We start from the raw sequence: 21,320 nt of genomic DNA on the forward strand, positions 1-21,320 counted from the left end.
GTAATCAATGCAAGCTTAGTAAACAATATGTTTTAACCATTCACTTTTTGTACAGTGTAGCGTATCATATTTAACTGGCTCACACCACATTGATATGCCCCACTCTGAGTTCTACACATGAATCAAGAGTTTGTGAACTCACAATAATCGTGAGATTGAGATAATTGTGAGAAATCATCTTGGCGGCAAGGTTATTTTATATGACTTATTTGGCAGCATTACGATAATGTACTGTTCATAAAATAGTTGATAGTAGTATATTGGGAATATGTTATGATTTTGAATTTTCTAATTAGACAAGTTTTTCTGTTTTTCTGTAAAAACTTAGACAGTTGAGACACTTTTTTCTAATTTTTCCTTTATAAAACGTTGTTGAGTGGTGTAAACATTTGTATTAAGGTTGTCTTAGAAAGATACTCTTGCTAGGCCCGAGCGCCACAAGCTGGCGAGAGGCCTATTAGTCCCGTAAGGCCGTGCGAAGCATGGCTGCGAAAGTGCACACGTAGTGCGCACGAAATCGAGTGCGAAGCGCTCGCCCACTTCCAAACACTCACTAACGCACTCCTTCACTCACGCACGCCCCGTGCATACTAATTAGTAGTAGGAAAATGGAACATTACCGTTGTAAACGGGCGAAGCCCGTGCAAAAGTGCGCACTAAACAAGCACTTTACATTGGGATGACGACCCCATATAAAGCACTCATTTGCGCTAAGTAGCTCACGAATACGTTCCCCATCTCTTGCATGTTCCGTGCATATAAGCATGTAATGCAAAAATTTAACATTATTACTGTTTAGAGGGCCAAAAACACAAAGTGGGCGGAGCCCACTCAAAATTAATGAAAGTACCCGTCAGTGACCAGGGACCCACACCATGAGGTAGGAAAGCGCGAGCGCTTTCCGAAAATGTATAGTTTATGATATTTTAAAAATGGGAAACATTGTTTTCGCATCGGAATATTATTCTTTCTTCTTTCTTTCTTTCTTCTCGGGACCAACCCCCCTATTTTTCACCCAGTGAACATTGACGAAAAGTCACAAAAATTAGCACACCTCTAAAAATCGTGCCTCTCTACATTCTGGCTATTTCCCTTTTCTAAAATTAAAAAAAATTGGCGCGTTAGCGCCCCCAAATGTACCAAAAATGCATTGAGAGATAGGAAATGACCCCAAAAAAATCTGATCGTAGAATCATGAAATTTGGCGCAGAGGTAGATCGTGACAAGAGAAGTAAAAAATATTATTAGGGCAACGCCGTCCGCCCAACCACATGTCGGCCATATTGCTTCAAAAATGGCTAAGCATGACTCGGGAGTTTTTCCAAACGTCGTACTTTTACGAACTCCTCCCAGGGCGTTGGCCCTAAAAAGCTGAAATTTGGTGAAAATGCTACTGAGGAGTGGGACATCAAAAGTTATTCAAATTACATTGATACCTGTCACGGTCTCTGAGCGGCGAAGCCGCAAACTTTAGCTAAAATTTCAGAAATCTCCCAAATTTAACATTTTTGCCGTTTGCGCAGATAAAGTCCGAATTGCGTCAAATTAGAATCAGTTGTTAAACTCTTTGCCCTAAACGTACTTGAAGTGAAATAAATTAATTTGGCGCCACAGCGCCCCCTACAGATTTCATAAAAAAAGTCAATGAGACCCATGTCATAATTGTTATGGCGTTGCATTAGCGATGACCAAAACCTCCCATGTTATTCCAATGGGGAAATCGCCAGAACATGTTTACACTTTAGACTTTCACAAACTCCTCCCAGGGCGTTAGCCCTATTAACCTGAAATTTGGTGAGACTCATCTTCAGGGGTGGACCGTCAAAAGTTATCCACATTTTTATTCAAAGAGTCACGGTGTCTGTGCGGCAAAGCCGCACATTTTGCCAAGAATTCAAAATAAAATAGCTTTTTGATGGTAAAACAAAGGGGAGAAGATGTGACAGTGTCACAGATTCAGCAGTAGGCGTAATAAAAGGACAATTGGGGCGCGTTAGCGCCCCCTCCTCTTGCGGCGTGGCGGCGGCGGCGTGGCGAGGGCCAAAATATAGCCGCTTGCGGCTATATTTTGTTATTATTATTATTTGTGACCACTCTTTCAATCGTTGAACTTTATCATAGACTTGTGTGAAACATTATATACATTCACACAAAGTGCCCATAAAACCCGCTCTGATCTTCAATTGCAGGTGTTTACTGAATAAAGGCTTTATTTGAGTTGTGTCTATGCCTCAGGGGAACGTCGTTCTTTTCTCAGGGATACGGTTTAAATCTCTGTGGTCTGTAATAGCACCTGATGCCTTCATGACCTCGTGTTTTTTCCTCCTCCAAATGATTGTGTTCTTCTCAGCTTGCCGCCTCTGGCCTATTGAAACACAGAGGTCCTTTTGTGTCACCTCTGCTGCGCTTTATCTTTAAAAACTCACCCTTTGTGTTTCTTATTCTTAACATCAGGCTCCTCTCCACATCCATCCTCATGACCCGTATCAGCTTCACTGTGTGAGGGTTTCTTCTCACCATTACACATAAGTATCAGTCTGATCTTTTAAAGAAGACATATTATGCATTTTTCTAGTATTAAACAGACACATATGCAGATTAACAATATCTAACAGTAATAAACTGAGAATAAGTAGTATTAAACATTAACATAAGTGGATAATTTTACATTTGTACAACTGTAAAATTAATCTAAAATGACTTCATAGAAATGAGTCCATTGACTTCCTGTTAAAACCGCAGCACTGATAAGCCCCGCCCCCTCACAGTTGCATGTGATTGTAGCAAGCAGAAGATTGTTTTATTTATTTATGACGTTCGATTATTTTTTTTTATGGCTTCACAAGCTTTTTATCCTACATGAACTGTATCACTCTGTCTTGGTTTTGTAAATATCACAACAGGAAGTACAGGAATATGGGATGAAAACTGAGCAGGATTACTCAAACATGCATTTATCAATTAAAGTACAACTTTGAGTGAACTCATTATGAGGGATAAACGTTAAAACGTGGTTAAAAGCTTACTAAAAATGAGTACGTTATTTGCCCCTCAATTTTAAACTTGTGCCGCTTAAACTTTTCACATTAATTGTCATCTGCACAGGAAAATATTACGTAGGTTCAATCCTTCCTGTGCATTTCAAATGACAAACCAGGTTCAAACCAGGACAATATCCTGGCTAAATTGGAACAAAACCAGATCTAATCTAAGACAAAACCAGGAACTATTGAATCAGGATTATAAATGAATCAAAACTTTGACTAAACCAGAAGGAGACTAGTCACTAAAGAGCACGATTATTACAGTGGCTAAACCAGGACTAAGCCAGAGCCAATCTTAAGTAAGACTAAACCAGGGCTAAACCAAGATTAAATTGGGTCCTTACACAAACTAAACCAGGACTAATCAATCACTAAAGCTGAACTTAACCAGCTTGCTCATAACCAGGACTAAATCAGCCTGAAACCAGCACAGATCAATTAAATCCCTCACAGCACGGCACAGTGAAAGCATGTGTATGTGAAAAACACGCAAAGGAAAGCATAAACTCAGTTAGGAGGACATTATTCAGCTGGTCCCTGGTCCAAATGGCGCTCTAAGAATAGCAGTGACACACATTCTCGTCACATTCTCGTCTCAAATGAGGTATGCATATTAAGCGTTTCCCTCACAGCTGATTGGCCGCTCGCTGCTAACATTCAGGCTCTGTCTATTCAGGTCAGTGAGCTTGGCCAGTGAATGATGTTATTATGATGCTGGTCTGCGGGCCACTTGACAGACTGTGGTAGAAGGATGCTGACCTACTGTGGAGAGAAAATTAAACCAGCCTCTTCATATTAGGGTTATTTAACGGTTTTAGAAAATGATCAAACTGCAGATTTTCTCACCAGCATTGTGATTAGAGTTGCGATTCATGTTTTAATTGTAGGAATCTGTTAAAATGTTCACATTGTCCAACATTTGAGCGAAGACTGAACCACGAACGAATACGATTGGCTCATTTGTCTTTGTGTGTAACATTCAAAGTGTTATAGACAGCTCAAAAACATACAAATTGTTATGAATTAAGAGAAGAAGGAACTTGGCCTAAAATAGAAATCAGTGTTCAGTGTTCGTCGTCATTGAAAAAAATATATCGTGTTACTAAGGACTGTAATATTTATTGATTAGATAGTAAACAGAACAACATAGTGGAGACAATACACAGAAACTGTTCCTGTCCGAGTATAAGTGGGGTAAAGGTTCAATACCTTCTCCCGTACTGGATCCAATGTCCATTTAGCCATTTCTAACGGTGGGAGGAGGTATTGGCAAGTCTTTCGCACAGTACACATTGAGATTTGATCACATCATTTATAGCTCACATAAGCGCTGTACAGTCCAAAAAATGTTCAAAAAAATAACGATTGTACGTTTTCTGCTACATACTGTACATCCGGATCGAACAGGAATGTTTGGAATTTGGCTGTTAGTTCTTTAGGAGACAGAGAAACAACTTATCAAAGAGACAAGAGACTCGCTGGAAAGAAAGACAAAAACTGTCCCTACAAAAATTGAAGTTAACAAAGTAAAAAAAAACCTTGGTCTGTCAGAAAAGCACCTCTTTAAAAGGCGTGTTTGTATATGTAACACTGTATCCAAGACCATGTTGTTGAACACTTAAGTTACAAGATGACGACGCCAAATCTTTCCTGAGAACATGTCCAAATTGTCCTTAGGCTGCCCAGAAAGATGGTTTGTGCTTGAGTCTATATTTACTGTTTCTGTATTGTCGTGAAGTTCAGAGATGAGCAAAAAATAGCTTAAAAAGACTTTAAAGGCGCATTCAAAGTCATTGATCTGATCCGCTGTTCTATTTCCGTATTTGCGTGCTGCCACTTTGAGCTGCCGGTTTGGCCCCCGCTGCCCTCCTCACTGGAACCTTAGACACCGGGATCTTGGTTCTGTTTGCTTGTGGGATTTGAGAGCCGTGTTTTACAGGGATTTTGGAGTCACGCGGGGAACTGGCGGGGGCTTTTGGAAGCGTCTGGCTCTCCTCCTGGCTGTGTTTAGCGGCGACCACAGCCGAGACAGCGATTTCATCTTTGCTTCTGCCATCATGTGAGTTTACGTGAGGCGTCGTTTCCTCTGGGGCGGCTGCAGTCGTGTGCTTGTTTACCTCCTCCTCTGAATTCTGGCCAACACGTACTGGGATCTTGCCAACTCTGCCCCCGCCAACCACAGGTATTTTGCTTAACCCCGTGCTATGTCCTTGCGACGTCCTCTTTTTGTCCTCTTTAATCTGGTGTGAATCTTCTTGCAGGAAGCCTCGAGGTTCTGGAGTTTTGGGACTTGTCAAGTTCCCGTCTACCGAACATGGGTCACTTTCTCTTTTCCGAACCAAGCCATCTCGGGGCAGCGGGGCAGAGGAAACAGGGCAAGAAGAAGTTTGGGAAAGTGCAGGATGAGCAGACATCGCAGCAGAAGGAAAGGGGATTTGCGGTGACGATGTGGAGATTTGTGACGCTGGGGTGGGCATCTTTGAAAGAAAAGAAGGCATCTCAGAGGGTGCAGGAGAAACTTTAGGTTGCGAGATAGGAAGAGGGCCTTCTTTAGATACAGAAAGTGAGGAAAAAGGGACTTTAGAGAGTTGGGTTAAAGCAGGCGCAGGTACAGACGTCGTAGAAGGTTGAGTCGGAAGTGTTCCATTTAAATAAACAGGTGCAGCAGAAACAGAAGTGGGCAGATCTTGACTTTTTGATATTGTGGGTAATACTGATACAGAACTTACTTGCGTCTTTGTAAAAGTTGCAGCTGTTGAACGTGAACCTTCACTGACAAGAAATTGAGATGATTTGTTCAGGTCTGCTGCACAGAACTGGGCAGACGTAGTTATACTCGTCGATAATGATGCATTTGCAGAGGTCACTTCTGTTGTTTTTGAAGAGATAAGTGGCGCGAGAGGCGGGAGCTGGCCTGTAATGGGATATGACACCGATACTGTCACTGGGACTTTGTTGAAAGAGGCGGCTGGGAAACTGCTTGTCAAATCTGGTTTAGAAGTGGAAGACAGGGTGAATGGTGCCGCTTTAGGTGGAGTAACCATTGCTGGAGGTGGTGTGGCTACAAAGCTCACCGACGATACTGTTTTGGGAGTTTCGGTTGTCTCAGATGAGAGCTTGTTCACTGTTGAGGTCAAAGTTAGGCTTGCCAAAGGCGTTGTAGTAGCAGTGGCTGGAGTATTTGGAGGAGCTGCTGCGGTTGAAGAGACGCCTGATGTAGTTTTCATTGTAATCGTCGGGGAAGACATAATTGGTGCAGAAATGTTTGTCGACGGGGTTGTCAATGGTTTTGTGGCAGATGTTGTGACATTGCCTGACATCTCATTTGTTGGTTTGACGGTGGGTGTTGACAACGTTGTAGTTTTGGTCAACGTGGTGATGATGCTGCTGGGTTTCATAGGAGAAGATGGTGTGGTTGAAGAAGGCAGCGTGGTGAGAGATGAGTTGAGAGGTTTAGATAAAGCGAAAGTGCTAAATGAAGAAATAGGTGAAGAGACAGTTTTTGAAAGGGGTGTATGTGTCGGTGAAGCGGAAGTAAAGGCCGTGCTGGCTTTGCCCCACTCTGCCTCCACATCCGCTATAATGTCCCCCCCTCCCGTGATGGAGTCAAAGGTCAGGAGCGAGGAGATGTCAGCCAATAGCGTGCTCAGGCTGGTCTCACCGGGAACCATGGCGGCCGGCATGGTAGAATGTGACTCATTTGGTTCAGCGCCCGGAGTCACTGTCCTGGTAGGGGACGTGGCCGCGCTGTCCTGGGTTGTTAGGCTCGTGTTGGTGGGCTCTGAGCTCTCTGTCCCGGGGCTGCCCAGCGAACGTGGCTGAGATTTCGGGGTCAACGTCAGGTCCTCCTTGATGATCTCCACACTGTTTCTCCTGGAGGACATTAACAGCGGGCTCGACGGCACCTCTTCCTTCTCCTCCGTTTCCTTTGAGCGGAACTTAACATTTCCAAACAGACCTTTAATCCCCCGCCGCTGGTGACCCGCGGACTGGGACACGGTGTGGACTCTGCGGTCGCTCACTCCCCTCCGACCCCTTCTGAGGATGGAGAGGAAGCCCAGGGACTTGGCCGAGCTGGCGGAGGAGATGGAGGTGCGGGCAGGAGCGGCAGCCAGCACGCCATCTTCGCCCAGCGGTCCCTCCTCCGTCTGCTCCTCATCTCCCTCAAGCTTCTCTTTCTCCTGGTCCTCCGAGTCGTTTGCTGCAGAGTCTGGCACGTCCAGGGTTTTGCTCCTGTGCAGTGGAGATTTGTGGTTTCCTTCGCTCTTGCTTCGGATAGAAAAGATGTTGCCAGGCTTGCGTTTCCCAAACAGCTTGAATCCCTTTCTGATTTTTCCGCTGGGCTGCGACTCAGATGGTGGTGGTTCTGTGCTCTCCTTTTGCACATCCATCTTCAGCGCTTTTGTCCTTTGTTGAGTGTCTACCAGTCACTCGTAAATATGAATTGTTCCTTAGGGAGCGATGCAATATTATTATCCGTGTGTAGCCTTATGTTACCTCAGCAGCACGCAGTGTTGCAGCCTGCGTGTGTCCCTCCCTCTGTCTATCTTGCCATCCAGCTTTTCTCCTCTATTTCTCCCTCTAAGCCACTCCCCTTTGCCTCGTTTTTTTTGTCTGACTGCTCTCAGTGGGTCGCCATGGAAACTGAGGGGCTAAGCAGCTTTCGTCAGCGCTGCGGAGCCAGGGGCGATCAAGGAGGCACCCTGAACACGTCTCCCTCTCCTCCCTCCATTGCTGTCTGATGACTGTTTACATAAGGGCCACAAACAAACACTCCTTTAACACAGCCAAATTCTGGATTTCTCATTGATCCGGCTTTATACAAACGCCTCTATCTTGGGTAATACAGAGGATTATGTGCAGATAGTGGGTAAGAATTTTCAACCATCAAATGGCATTGCATCTCGACGTACACAAATTCTGTGACTGATCATTTCATTAATAATAATAATCTCATACACTTGTATTGCACTACAGACAAATCCTCCTAAAGTTCTACATTGTAGTCATTTTCAAATGACTCTACATTGTGATGTAAGACTGAGGGAAAAGAGGCTGTCAATCAAACCACTAACCACTCACACATCACATTCAAACATAATGTGGGTAAAGTGTCTTGCTCAGGGGCACAACTACAGTTGCAGGACTTTATAAATGCTTCAGGTAAAAGGAGAAGGGTTAAGTACATTTGAGGTATAATAAGGCCGTAATTAGTTTTGATAATCAAATTAAACATTTGCTGTTGAGGGCTGTGAGTTTCTGAACATCTTAATATTGTAACCAATGTAGAATTATATATATATATACATACATATATACATCATATATATATATATACACACACACAAGCTCGCACACATAATTATATATAGAATTATATAATTTAATTATATAATGTTTGTAGCATACATCTAGAAAACATAAATTTTGCTTGTTTACGTTGTTTACGGGATAAAAAGTAAAAAGTTATGGTTTGACTTGATGTTACTATGCAGTGAAAAGCATCCAGGCTAATGTAGTAGTAGACTGTCACCTTAAGTGAAAGTGAGGCTGGATGAGACACAAGAACTCCCTCTTGTGGATTTAAAAATGTTTCAGAAAAAAAAGCTAAGAAAAAAAAGCAGGGAGGTTTTTGTGCTATTTATGGAAAACCCTTTTGTCATTCTGTAGCTTTAATAACAGAAGAAATTGGAGCAGCTACGTCTAAAAATATAACAGTGGTGATCAAAGCTTTTTGGACATGAAGGATGTTTATTTCAGTTTGTATTTTATTTATTCTTACTTTTGAGTTACCAAAAAGATAAATAATTTTGGAAAAAATATATATGTGTTTTACAATACAAAGACCATTCAAAATTTACACACACTCAATGTTTTTTTGCATATCTTTTAAGGAGACATATTACACAAAATGAGGTTTTATGAGCTTTTAACCAGAGTGTTCCCTCATCATTGACTTACATTTTGAGTATGCTTGAGTATTGTATTGTCCTGCATCCCTGAACTCAGAGTCATACTCGCTGGTGTCACGTAGCTACATTTCACAAACAAAAATACAAATCAAAATCTACCGCTTGCTAAGGTGAAATGCTTTTATGAAGAGTTCTGCCATTTTGAACAGGAAGTTAACCTGATTTTATTATAAAGCTGTTTTAGATCAATGTTGCTATTTACAGTGAACAACATGCTTATGGTATAGTTCCAAAACCTGAACAAACTTAATATGTCTCCTTTAAAGTGAAATTTAGAGTCCCAAAATATGTTTATACATCATGCTCCTCAGGCGGGGCCTTCAGGGGCACACTGCCATTGTGGGTGTTGTCCTGCTCCTCGGGAGAAATGGAGTCGTATATGCGCCGATACAAACACCGATTGACCAGTGTAATGATAAACATCTCCATGATCATCATCTGCTGACTCAGCACTGAAGAAACACAACAAACCAAATGGGATTCACAGCAAAGAAATGCAAAAATAAAAAACATGATGAAAAATGTGTTCTTACTGGAGCCACGCGCCACAGAGGAGAAGGGAGGGGAACACGCGATCGTCCCATCCAGGGCCAGGATGTTAATGATGGAGGTCTGCAGCTGACTTAGGACCAGGACCAGCTAAAGACATAACAAACAAGGACCAAACTATGAGTAAAAGATTATTTCAAATTCAAACCCAAGGTAGCATAATTTGTGTTGTAAGACTAAATAACTATCTCACTATCACTTTCTGTGAATTTGAAACAGAAGAGATGTGTGGATAGTTTGGAATGTCTTAATGAGTTACATAATACTTATATATTTATAGTTATATACTTATACTTAAGATAAGATAATTTAGCCTTTATTTGTCCACACAATGGGGAAATTTCGATGTTGCAACGCAAGTAGATACAGAAGTAAAAGAACAGATAACTTATAGGAAGCTTTAAAAAAAACACTCTTAATAGAAAAACTCTGATAAACAAAACTCTTAATCAAAATCAAAACTATACTTCAAATCAAATCAATTTAATTTTGTAAGGCCCAAAATCACAACAACAGTTGCCTCTGAGTGCCACAGGGAGAAATGAATCAACAATGTCTGTGGTGGCGATGAAGTCAGACAATGTCTGTGGTGGCGAGGGACAATGTCCCAGGGTCCTCTGTCCTTAGACTCTAGTACTTAAACTCCGGAGCGACTTATATGTGATATTATTTGTTATTTTCACACTTGCAACCGCATTTTATGCTCCAGTGCAACTTATATATGTTTTTTTTCATCTCTATTATGCATTTTTTAGCTGGTGTATACTCCGGTGCGACTTATAGTCCGTAAAACACATTATACTGTTTTGTTGTTTTGGGTAGACATTTATTCTTTGCAGACTCTTGCTTTCTGTGGACTTATAAAGGAAAGGACCAAACTCACTTAATATCTTGAGGATTACCACAATTAATCATCTGCCCATGGATTTAGCTCAAATGTATTAAGATCTTTAGAAGCTTGATGAAAAACTCAAAGCACTCATTAGTTAATTACTTCTTTCTTCACAAGTTGGGGTCAATGTTTTGCCAAATGACACAAAAAAGGTATATATGACATTTGAACCAGCAACTTTATAGTAAAGATGATGAGCATATCTTTTAGACTCTGACCTCATTATGCAGTTGGATAAACATTACAATGTAGTATGCAGTAGATGTACTGCGTAGTTTTTTTTTTTGAAAACTGACTAGAAACTTTTGCACAATCATTGACGCACAGGACTGACCTGGTACATGGCGTATTTAGGGACGATCTTGAGGTGCCGCATCAGCCCTTTAGTGTTCATGAACGTGATGCCCACAGGCCAAAGGGAGACAATGGTGAGGACGCCTATGAATGGGTTGATCCAAATGGCTGTGCCAGTAATCTCCAGCTATACAACAAAACACAAGACACATCCAGTTCAATCATGACGTGGAGGGTTCGAAAACCTTCTTGTTTTGCTTGCAATATTTCTCAAACTGGCATATAACTTAGCAATATTTATTTATTTTTACATAAAAGATGACTGAAATTGAACAAATGAAAGGTGTTTAGGTTTTTACCATTACTGTGCAACATCCCAGGCAAAAGCAATAACATTTTCATGAGGCAAGCAGGTGGCGCACCCTCCACCAGACAACTTAAACACTTTAGGAGACGAATACTTACGTCTGTGAGGTCAAAGTTTCCATTGGTCCACAGGATAATGGAGAGGATAGAGAGGATTGTTTTAAAGATGGCGTATTGAAGAGCACCCAACTTCAACAAGAACAGCATGCGTCTGAAAGGGTACATATCAAACATATTTATTGTATTATTGGCCTTTATACAGCCTATATACTAACATGTGTAGCAGGAAATTAGGAGAGACTGCTAAAACTTAATTTGATTATATCGTTATTACATTATCTAGTAAAATGTGAACGGCCTCTAGTTTAGACCTGTCATGATGATGATCAAATATCAACTCATCATTCGATTGAGATTTAGAAATTATGGACAAAATTTAATGCTGATCGTTTCAGTAGCATTAAGTAGTTTCAATAATAGCGTTTATTGTGATATTTTCTGTAGCTATTTACCGCACTTCAAAGTGTCTTCTCTAGTTTACTGTGGGTGTCTTTTTACCGGGACATGGGCACTCTGGGCAGGCACAGGCAGCAGCAGCAGCACGGCCCAGTATTGATCCTAAAGGGTTGACCAGAAAACCTCTTCACGAAGCCACTGCTGCCCCCCAACTCCTCCACCATCAACATGAGGACTTTGTACACCACCACTGCAAAATAACTGCACATACCAGAGTCATGTTTTACAGTGTCATAATATCAAAAGGCTTTGTAGAGAGCGTCCAGAGAAAAACTTGTAAAATTAGTGTTTGAAGATGAGCTCACGAGGATCTTTGGTCGTGTGTAATGATTAATCTACTTTTTATTTGAGGACATATTCTCAAGGACACAGCATGGTATTTTATGTGTTCTGTATTTGTTGGATGGAATGACGGAAAGATGAAGCGAACTTACCAGTTTGATGTCATATCTGTGAACATGACCGCTCTGGGGATCCACATCCCGAAACACGACATGGTGGCAATGCACTGAAAAAGACAAGTGAAAAGAATTTGAAGTATTCATTTGGGTACTTGCGTTTATACATTAGATTGTCTTGGGTTTAACTCTTTAATTTTTAACTACATTTTTAAAGTTATTTTTTACATGTGACACATTCATGACAACTTTGCCAAGTTAAAAAACAATCCCATTTCCTAATATGTCTAGTGTTAGTTTAGTTATTATGTAACAGTCCCATGTTTTTTATGACAATTAATATTATTTTTCTCTTTGAAAATAAAGCTGTCACACCACAAGACAAACTGACACACATTCAAAGTTTTTCAGAAATGCTAGATTTGACAAAAGTACAAATATGATGATCCGTTGTACGTGATTTACACTGCAAGACACCAACGAGATTATAGTAGTTAACTCAATTTATTAAAGTAGAGATAATGGTGTAATTTTATTAAATAATGCATACATTCTTATTTTTATAGAGATTTATTCACCGTCTTTGACACAAGTAACTCATACGAGAATTTGTTGGAAGAAAAAAAAGTAACTACTGGACATTTTTGTAAAAAAAAAAAAGAATAAATCTAAGTCATTCATTTGGAATTTAGGAGGAAGAAAGACATTATTTCGAAAGTTATTTACAGTAACTTTTCTGCTTCCTGGGACTTTTTACCATTCAAAAGATAGAGCTGGTAATTGCCATTGTACATCTATTTCATTCATCTAAAACATGTAGAGAACTTACAGGCGCTGCTCCAGTGACCCAGATGATAGTAGTCTTTTTGGGATACGATATGTTTCTGTAAATATATACACACATGTCCAAATACAGTAGCAGTGAGAGGCAGGACATCAAGGTCAGCATGGAGTACAGGCAGATCCCAAATACATCCAGTTCTACCGGGAAAAGATAAGGACAAAAAGGAACAATATGAGAAACAGGTATCACTGAAAAAGTCAAGGCCTTAGTATCATTATTTACATTTTATTATTCACATTTACAGAGGGACTATTATTGTTTTTTACCTTTATTTAACCAGGAAATTCACACTGAGATTTAGCAAAATGAACATGAGATATAAAGGCAATTAATAATATTTAATTGAAAACAATTAGAGATATAACATTTATTTGTGCTAGTCTGAACAAAATGTAATAAGTCCTTGAATTGAAATCATCCATTCTTACTTCTCATCATTCTGTTGTTAAACAGAAAACTTAATTAAAATATTATTCTAATTAGCTATTCTAGAAAATAGTTGTATTATATGCCAAACTTTCAAAAAGCCTTCAATTTTAAGGAAACATTAAGTTAGCTCACTCACCTTTTATCACATCAATGGCCAGCGGAGGCTCTTGTAAACATGCAGGATGAATTGTACTATTAATTATCTCCTCCAGGTTGTCCATGTTTTATTTCTTTAGTTAATCTATCCCACAAAATAGTCTCTGTTGTCTATATAGACTATAATAGTCTCAAAAATCTCTTGAATCTGCAATGGTCAAATGGTAGAGTGACACAGCTCTCAGCTCTGCTCCTGCGAGTAACTAATTCATCCATTACAATGATGAACAATAAAAACAGAGGTCAATGACACAGTAATGTGTCACTTAAGATGAACTTTGACAAGGTGTGCCATTTCCCCCGCAAACAACCAACGTGTGCCAATAACTTATGTTCAAAGGTTTCACAATGTCTGGTCCAACAAAAATCATTAGTGATGGAGAGTTCTTCAAGATTTTTTAATCAGTGACTGAGAGGTAAGATCATTGACTCCCAGGCCGTTCACCCTCAGTATCTGTTACTACAGCATAGTTGATAAAACATGCAGTAAACTACAGTAATTAATTGGACTCTGTACTGAAAAATATTGATGTACACAAATGCTGAGTACATTAAATAAAAAACAATGATCTATAACCTGCTTTTTTGTTATAATTTATGCCCGTATGGAAATAAGTGATATGCTTTTGATACTGGGGTTCTTACGGTTGACTACTGAGCAGGAGGAAACGTTTACTGGATATATTTTATATTGATAAGAGTAAATATAATACCCAGAGGAAACCCACACACACACGACAAACTCAACACGGAGAGGCCTCAAATGATCTCGGTGCAGAACCTTCTTCGTGAAGATGGAGTGCTCTCCACTCTGCCACTGCACCAGGTTGAAGTACATGTCTGAGATTCCAAGAGTAAGAATACCACACAATGCAGTATTTATTACGGGTTTATTAAAAATAAAATAGAAATTGTTCTGTGTTTTCTCATTAAAAAGCTGTAACGTACAAAACTAAACACTTAAAATCCATCATTAGTTCTGAATCAGAAGCAAAAGTTCCATTAGTTAAAACTAGTGCATTTACGTTACACAAAATAAATAATTTCACTTCATTGTGGAACTTAACAAATTCTTTGTTGAAGCATTACATCATTACAAAAACACAGTATTTTATACAGATAAATAAAACTTTAAATATATATATTATATATATATATATATATATATATATATATATATATATATATATATATATATATATATATATATATATATATATATATATATATATATATATATTAATTTCACAGTGTTACAGTGCAACAACAATTTGGTCAAGGGTTTTGTTTTTAGAGTAAAGTAGAAGCATAAATTATAGTATAGCATCACAACACGAAAATAAAATAATACATGTAAACAATTTACTTTAAAAGTTAGAAAGTGAGTTGTAACTAACCATTTGCTGCATTGGGATCATTTTGCAGGAAACCTTTAAGACTTAACATTATAAAGTCATAGTATATGGGGAGTTTGAAAACTCAAACTTGCAGCACAAAGTTATCAAGTATTAGCTTTAAACAAAAACATCCAGTCCAACAAATTAAACCATATTTTAGAAAATACAACTACAAACCTTATAGCTGTTGAAATTATAAAAAAAAATATTACAATTATATTTTAATAATAATTGTAATTATTATTATTATTTTGATGGCAGCAATTACATTTTAGTATGACAAGGGGAATGTTAAAGAAAAGGTCATTTCAACATCTGATATTTTAGTACGTTTGTGAAAAAATATGATTTTATGAGATTTGTAAACATTTTGCATTAATTTAGCAATTATCATTATTATATCCTTCATACTACAAACACTTCCTCAGGTCCCTCCTCAACTCATGAATTACATAAAAAAACAAACCCTGGATTGAAATCATTTGGCCCTTCAAAGATAAACTGTTTTACATTTGTACATTGTTTGTACAGAATACTGCACCTTTTCATGTGCCAAGGGAACATGGACGACTCACTGAGACGTACTAAGGCATCACCTTCAGTTATAGCTGTAGGTCTTAAACCTGCACAAAACAACAATTAATGACAACATTCATTCATTCATTCATTCATTCATTCATTGAATAATCCAGTTACTCACTATGGCTCATTCTCCACTGCCACCGAGTCTGCTTGTCCTTTAAAACAAAATAAAACAAAACTATTAGTCTAATAATACCTTCTTTTCCAAACCTCTTCAATAATAATAATTGTACAATAAAATACAATTGTTCAGGGCATAGTATCCTTATTAATTCAGGTCAATAAAATGTGTTAAAGAGACACATGGGTCTAATGTTTTACATTCATTTTTTGCTAAATGTTTTATGATGTAGTGTATTGGAACTGTGTTTTGTGGGATTTTTTATAGAAATATAATTTGTATTGTCAAATGCATGTCTTAGACCCCAGTAAGAATGGGGATCCAATAATTAAACTAAATAACTAATCATAATTGAAAACATACCTGTTTTACTATCGTCCGGTGTATGTTGTACATTATTTACAGGCTCACAGATGTTTGCTGCACCATCCACAGGACTGCAACCAAAACCATTTACATAATCTGAATCTTAAAAAATGTATAACTAATACATTTCATTAATAAATTGTGCAAACCTCTTTCCATTTTGCTGAAGGATGCTGTTTGCCAGCTCAGGATCAATATGAACCAACCTGGTAACGAATGAGAGTCCATCTCCAAGACTGACAAAAACAAAGCTACCAACTTTACAATCCCTCTAGCAGTAAATGTCCAAATAAAAATGAATTATTCTCACCTGGAGAAGATAGGGACAAACCAGTATTTTGGTTGAACTCCAAAGACTTCAGCAAAATTTCTTCTGAATCCTAAAGAGAAGCCATTTTTGTCTGACCCATTGATAAAGACTGGGGCCCTGTAAGCCTCTGAACAAACAAACAAACAAACAAAGAAGAAGCAATTAAGAAGCAAATAAGAGACAAGTATGCCATTTCACAATAATAACTGAAATGGTAATAATTGTTGAGTACCTATAGTGGTCCGGTTCTTCCCAACGAGCCATAAGTGATAGCTGAGCAGTGAAACGATGCACACGAAAAACAGAGCCGCCACAGAGAACAGAAATAAGATGTGGAACTTGGCGTGAGTGTCAGGAAGCAGTTTCTGAAATCATACACAAATGTGGCATTAAACAAACCTGAACGTAGGTGAGTGGTTTCTGGACACTGAACAAAACATCATCAAGTAGCATAAATGAGAAAATGTTTTATGCATCCTTCCCTCACACAATAGTTCATCTTGTTCAGTGTTTGTTTAAAATGCAAGCAAACATGAAGGGAATAAAAACAACTGACGATTGCTTCAGAGTAAAGGTTCAAAACACTCTTTGCGGTCCCACAGTATGATATAATTAGCTTTTCACTATTAGCTGGTGTGACGGTCACAGTGTGAATGTTGTGTCCTGTCCATCAGCATCGCCACATCACACATCGCATGACACGCACACACTGACGGGAGTGGTGCGGTTTTTGCCTCTTGTTCCTGACCTTGTTTTGACCACATTTGTCTGCGGTGTAAAACTGCAGTGTCAGCGGCAAAGTGGAAACGAGGAAGTCCTGTACCTACCTTCAGGAATTTGATGAAATACTGCGCTACTGTAGCACAAATGGAGACGCAATAAAGTGAAGCGTAACCCAGGAACAGAAGGAAATATTTGTAGTTCGAGAATCCAACGCAATTATTGACCCTGAGCAAAACAAAGACGAGGTGATCAAAGAGAGTGCGATATAAGCTTTTAACGGCGGAACAACTTAAGAGGACACAAAAGAGTTTACCAGGGGCAGTGATGGTCCATTTTCAGCACACACCTGCAGGAGAAACACAGAGATTCTGAAAGTGCTTTTTTAATATACCCTGTTGTATTTTTAAATAGTCGCTATATATTTAGTCTGCGTAAAAGTCCAATAAAACCACTCACCTCTCGCATGTGGTGCAGTGATGGCAGCGATCCGGTTTGATGACTTGGCAAGAATCACAGTATCGAACTGCTATTGACAGAAAAGAAAACAGCAATTATTTAATATTAGGGTTGTGCAATAAATGACATTTTTAATCAAATCGTGACCGTGAAAATTGGTTAAAATCAAATCGACAATAAGTCAGTAAAAGCATGTCGTTTGGAGAAATTTGATTCAATTTAGAGTGATTTTTTTCTCGCCTTCTCCGTTTGAGTATCAACGTTGCTTTTATATGTTAATTATACATTTTTTACAGAGCCCAAGCAAAAAAATAAATAAACAGCATTTATTTTAAAAGTGGAGTTAATAGTGTGTTGTTCATTAAACATATCATTCAATCAAAAATTTTATGTTTTGGGTTTTTTTTACCAAGAAAAACATTTAGATTGGTCTAGCCGTAGCCCTAGAAGCAGCAAGAAAGGAACATGTCCCTATTAAAACAGATTAAGGGAGCCCAGTTTTGTCTTGACTTACCACAGAAAGTCTGTTTTAATTCTAAAAAGCCTGGTTTAATTTGACATAAACCTTGATTGAATCTACTTCAGGCCTGGCCAAATAAGTACATCATCCTGGGATAGTAAATGTGTAAGTTGTATCTATTCTGAAAAAAATAATATTCCCAAAGATTCTAAACATTAACCAGTGCATTTTAAACTGTGGAGTCTGTATGTAAATGAACCAGCGTCCCACGGGAAATATTACAAGCTGCACCTGAGCCGTTTGGAAACCTCAGATGCATGAGTCACTGACACAAAGACATAAACATCTGAAGCCACATATCAGGGTAGACTATGTTAACATGTCTCTGAGGCTTCTACACAGAGGTTCAAATAAAAAATAAAGCGTATGTACAAACTTGAATAATCAGTGTTTACAGTTGAGGTTTTTAGAGCTTACCTCCTTCTGCAGTGCGAGTGTAAACAGGTAAATGTCTAACCACTTTCTTCAAAATCCCCTGCTGTACTTCTGCTCTTTCCTCTATTTCAAACTGGTCTTTCTCTGCTCTGGGCAAACCAAACTGTCAGGAGACAAAAAGGACCGTTGTAAGCAAAAGCACAGTCAATAAAATACAATCAATATGTAACTCGAAAACACACGTACAGCTTTGGGTGGTTGATCTGGTGTTACCCAGATGGTTTTCCAGTACGACCAGATGAACATGATGAGGCAAAAGTGGAAGATGACCAAATAACTGACTGGAAAAAAATAAGAATACAAGTTGACCAGGATGTTGTCTTATTACAGTTAATCTATTAAACAAAACAAAAAAATACATGAAAAACAGTGTAATCATGTGTAACTTACTTCTCTCTGCATTATTTGGGATTGTATCTAGACAAAAGGAAGTAAAGGAGAATCGATGAGAATGTCTGAATGTATGATAATGTCTATTATGTAAAAAGTTATAACATTATAGTTAACATATATATATATATATAAGTTTACTAACACAGCAAAAATGGGCCATTATCTGATTTCTGAAGTTATAAGATTATTGAAATGTAAACCGTTTGAAATGTAAACCGTTTCATCTGATGTGATTAATCTGATTTCTTTCTGGTGGTCTTGACGAGGGAAATTATGCAAAATAGTGTTACAAAAATCATAATAATAACTTCCCACTCCTTGTCCGTCAGAACAACATTTCCCATTTGTTTTAATCAGTAGAGTAGGTGTCCAGGTTAATAATGCATTGATATAGTTTAGATTTTATTCCCCTTGTAAAAAAAATATCAGAGGGTTATAATGGTTAATTTTGGTTATAATAAATCCTTATTTGTAAATACCTAGAAGTCCTAGAAGTGCTGTTTTTCCAAGTTAAAGGATTCTTTTAACATAACTGTATCAAAGCTTTTTATGTGATTATCTTTTATAATCTGGTAAAAAACCCTCATACCTTTTGTAATCCAGACGTTGAATATCTGGTCAGTTCTATTTGGTACAAAACCGTGGTCATTAGCCAACCACAGATTTTAACATCTTTGTTCATGTTGTTTGTTTCTAGCTCCTTCCATGTTGTAAGCACAGATTTTACCCAGGGTTTCTTAACTTCCTCCAAATGAATCAGCTGTTTGTGATCTGCCAGTAAGCCCTGTACAGAAACCCTCGACACAACATTAATCTCAATATTTTCCCATTGAGCTTCACATTCCGGGGCACACCAGCACAACAACACTCTAATTTGAGTAAAGTAGCTTTTCAGAGTTTATATTCTTGTCTTTCAAATAGAGTTTATCAAAAAAGCAGTCGATGAAATTTAATAGATTTCTCTTCAAAACCTAAGTTCAGATAAAATGTTTGGGTTATCCCAAACAATGGATATTGTTAATAATCTTTAAATTGAAGACAAATGAGTATTCATCTGATGTCTTCACATCCCCCATAGTCTCACGCCACCCTCCATGCGGCAGCCGCCTGGTACGACCAGCATTGACCCTGTTACAACAGAGCTTTGTGTTCCTGCGCTTACACATAACTATAATGTACACATACACAGGGACATTGTGCCTATAGACACTTTTTGTTTACAGCTGGACATACAGAATAAAATAAACAAGAGGCACTTTATTGATACACAAGGGAAAACTTACTTGAACCCAGTAGCTCACACATTACAATATAACAACAAGTGCAACAAATGAATAAAATGAAAACAACCATAATGCCGGTAATAATAATACTACTTAAAATATATAATAGGAGTCCATATGTGCCACCACAGAGTAATATAATAAATACTACTATTTTTCATTCGTTATCACTGATGATTTTACTGTACGAGAAGCAGGTATAAATATTGCATATTACATATTTATACCTGCTATTAATGTGTTTGAGCAAAATATGACTTTTCATAAAACTGCACAGACTGTGGTCCTCAATAAAATAACAACCTGTAAGAGAACATGTTTGCGATATATAAGTTATGATGAATACAAAAAGAATACGTTGTTGGCTTTTCCTTCTTTAATATGTCAAAAATATGCTATAGTTCTATGGTTAAACGTGGTTTGTTTCATTTTAATTCTAATTCTAAAGGTGGAGTCTAGTGGAGTTTACATCCCATTCAGCAGCAGCTTGACAAAGTTATCAATTACAGAAATCTCAACATTATGAACACAATAATACGAGTAAATGTCTGAAAAGAAGTCTACTCACAGACACACAGCTCCACAACATAAGCGTAGTAAGACCAGCCAATGACCAGATTCATAAACAGAACGGGCACCCAGTTTAAAGCCCGTTTGCAGCACCTCAGCGCGTGAGAGGGCGCCATCTTTAATCTGCGGGAGCAGGGCATAATAATAATAGATCCATGGCAAGCGCCGGCCGTGAAACATGGCCACTGTTTTAAGCCAATAGGAGCGCTCGCGAGTCACCGGTTTAGCCTTTAGCCGCTAGCTACATCCGGTAGGTCGCAGCCCACCGAGCATGCGCATTAGTGATCTTCTCTCACACGGGCGCGTGCGAGGCATCCATAGGTTTTCTCAGGACTTTATGCTGTAATCTGTCAATTTAATGTTGGATTCTGTGCATTCACGGTTACTTGTTACTTTGAACAAGCGGAAAGAAAACAGTTTGAAATAGAGGACAGAGCAAATGCCACTAGAAGCCGTGCAATGGCATGAAGTCCCGAAAGCGTAGTAATGCTTTCAATTCCTGTCCACTTTGAATCCATGGGTTTTGAAGTCAATGATGGTGTTGTTGTTGTTGTTGTTGTTGTTGTTGTTGTTGTTGTTGTTGTTGTTTTTAAACATGGCTCTTTCTCTTCTCTCTCCTTGAAAAAAAACGGTATAGCGTAAAACACATACTTTCAGTTGGCTTGGAACTCTATTAAAAATAACACGAGCCAGCACCGCGCAGA

General features: G+C 38.6%; 3 protein-coding genes across 4 annotated transcripts; all 3 read right to left on the reverse strand.

Moving 5' to 3' along the window:
* Positions 1 to 4,138: 4,138 nt before the first annotated feature.
* Positions 4,139 to 7,798, reverse strand: LOC140360808 (uncharacterized). The gene has a single exon (XM_072446211.1). The coding sequence runs from the start codon at positions 7,433 to 7,435 to the stop codon at positions 4,856 to 4,858; it is 2,580 nt and encodes an 859-aa protein (XP_072302312.1). The 5' UTR covers positions 7,436 to 7,798; the 3' UTR covers positions 4,139 to 4,855.
* A 1,459-nt stretch (positions 7,799 to 9,257) lies between these two features.
* Positions 9,258 to 13,562, reverse strand: LOC140360345 (organic solute transporter subunit alpha-like). The gene is made up of 8 exons (XM_072445558.1): positions 13,441 to 13,562; positions 12,861 to 13,012; positions 12,068 to 12,141; positions 11,676 to 11,834; positions 11,217 to 11,328; positions 10,792 to 10,938; positions 9,550 to 9,655; positions 9,258 to 9,468 (listed from the first exon to the last, which is right to left on the reverse strand). Exons 1-8 carry the CDS (start codon positions 13,523 to 13,525, stop codon positions 9,308 to 9,310), a joined length of 996 nt encoding a protein of 331 aa, XP_072301659.1. The 5' UTR covers positions 13,526 to 13,562; the 3' UTR covers positions 9,258 to 9,307.
* A 1,816-nt stretch (positions 13,563 to 15,378) lies between these two features.
* Positions 15,379 to 20,749, reverse strand: LOC140360810 (palmitoyltransferase ZDHHC20-A-like). 2 transcript variants are annotated; one of them, XM_072446213.1, is made up of 13 exons: positions 20,615 to 20,749; positions 18,761 to 18,787; positions 18,557 to 18,651; positions 18,353 to 18,473; positions 17,416 to 17,485; positions 17,273 to 17,305; positions 17,064 to 17,184; positions 16,469 to 16,601; positions 16,237 to 16,363; positions 16,076 to 16,162; positions 15,924 to 16,003; positions 15,558 to 15,594; positions 15,379 to 15,480 (listed from the first exon to the last, which is right to left on the reverse strand). In XM_072446213.1, coding segments are annotated over exons 1-13 (1,050 nt in total). In that variant the 5' UTR covers positions 20,733 to 20,749; the 3' UTR covers positions 15,379 to 15,479. The 2 variants fall into 2 exon arrangements, with proteins under 2 accessions (XP_072302314.1, XP_072302315.1); XM_072446214.1 differs by lacking the exon at positions 15,379 to 15,480 and having other exon boundaries at positions 15,557 to 15,594.
* Positions 20,750 to 21,320: the final 571 nt, after the last annotated feature.

This window comes from Eucyclogobius newberryi, unplaced genomic scaffold (genome assembly GCF_026437365.1).
Source record: "Eucyclogobius newberryi isolate DKJ021-1_F unplaced genomic scaffold, fEucNew1.0.hap1 SCAF_15, whole genome shotgun sequence".
Lineage (NCBI taxonomy): Eukaryota > Metazoa > Chordata > Actinopteri > Gobiiformes > Gobiidae > Eucyclogobius > Eucyclogobius newberryi.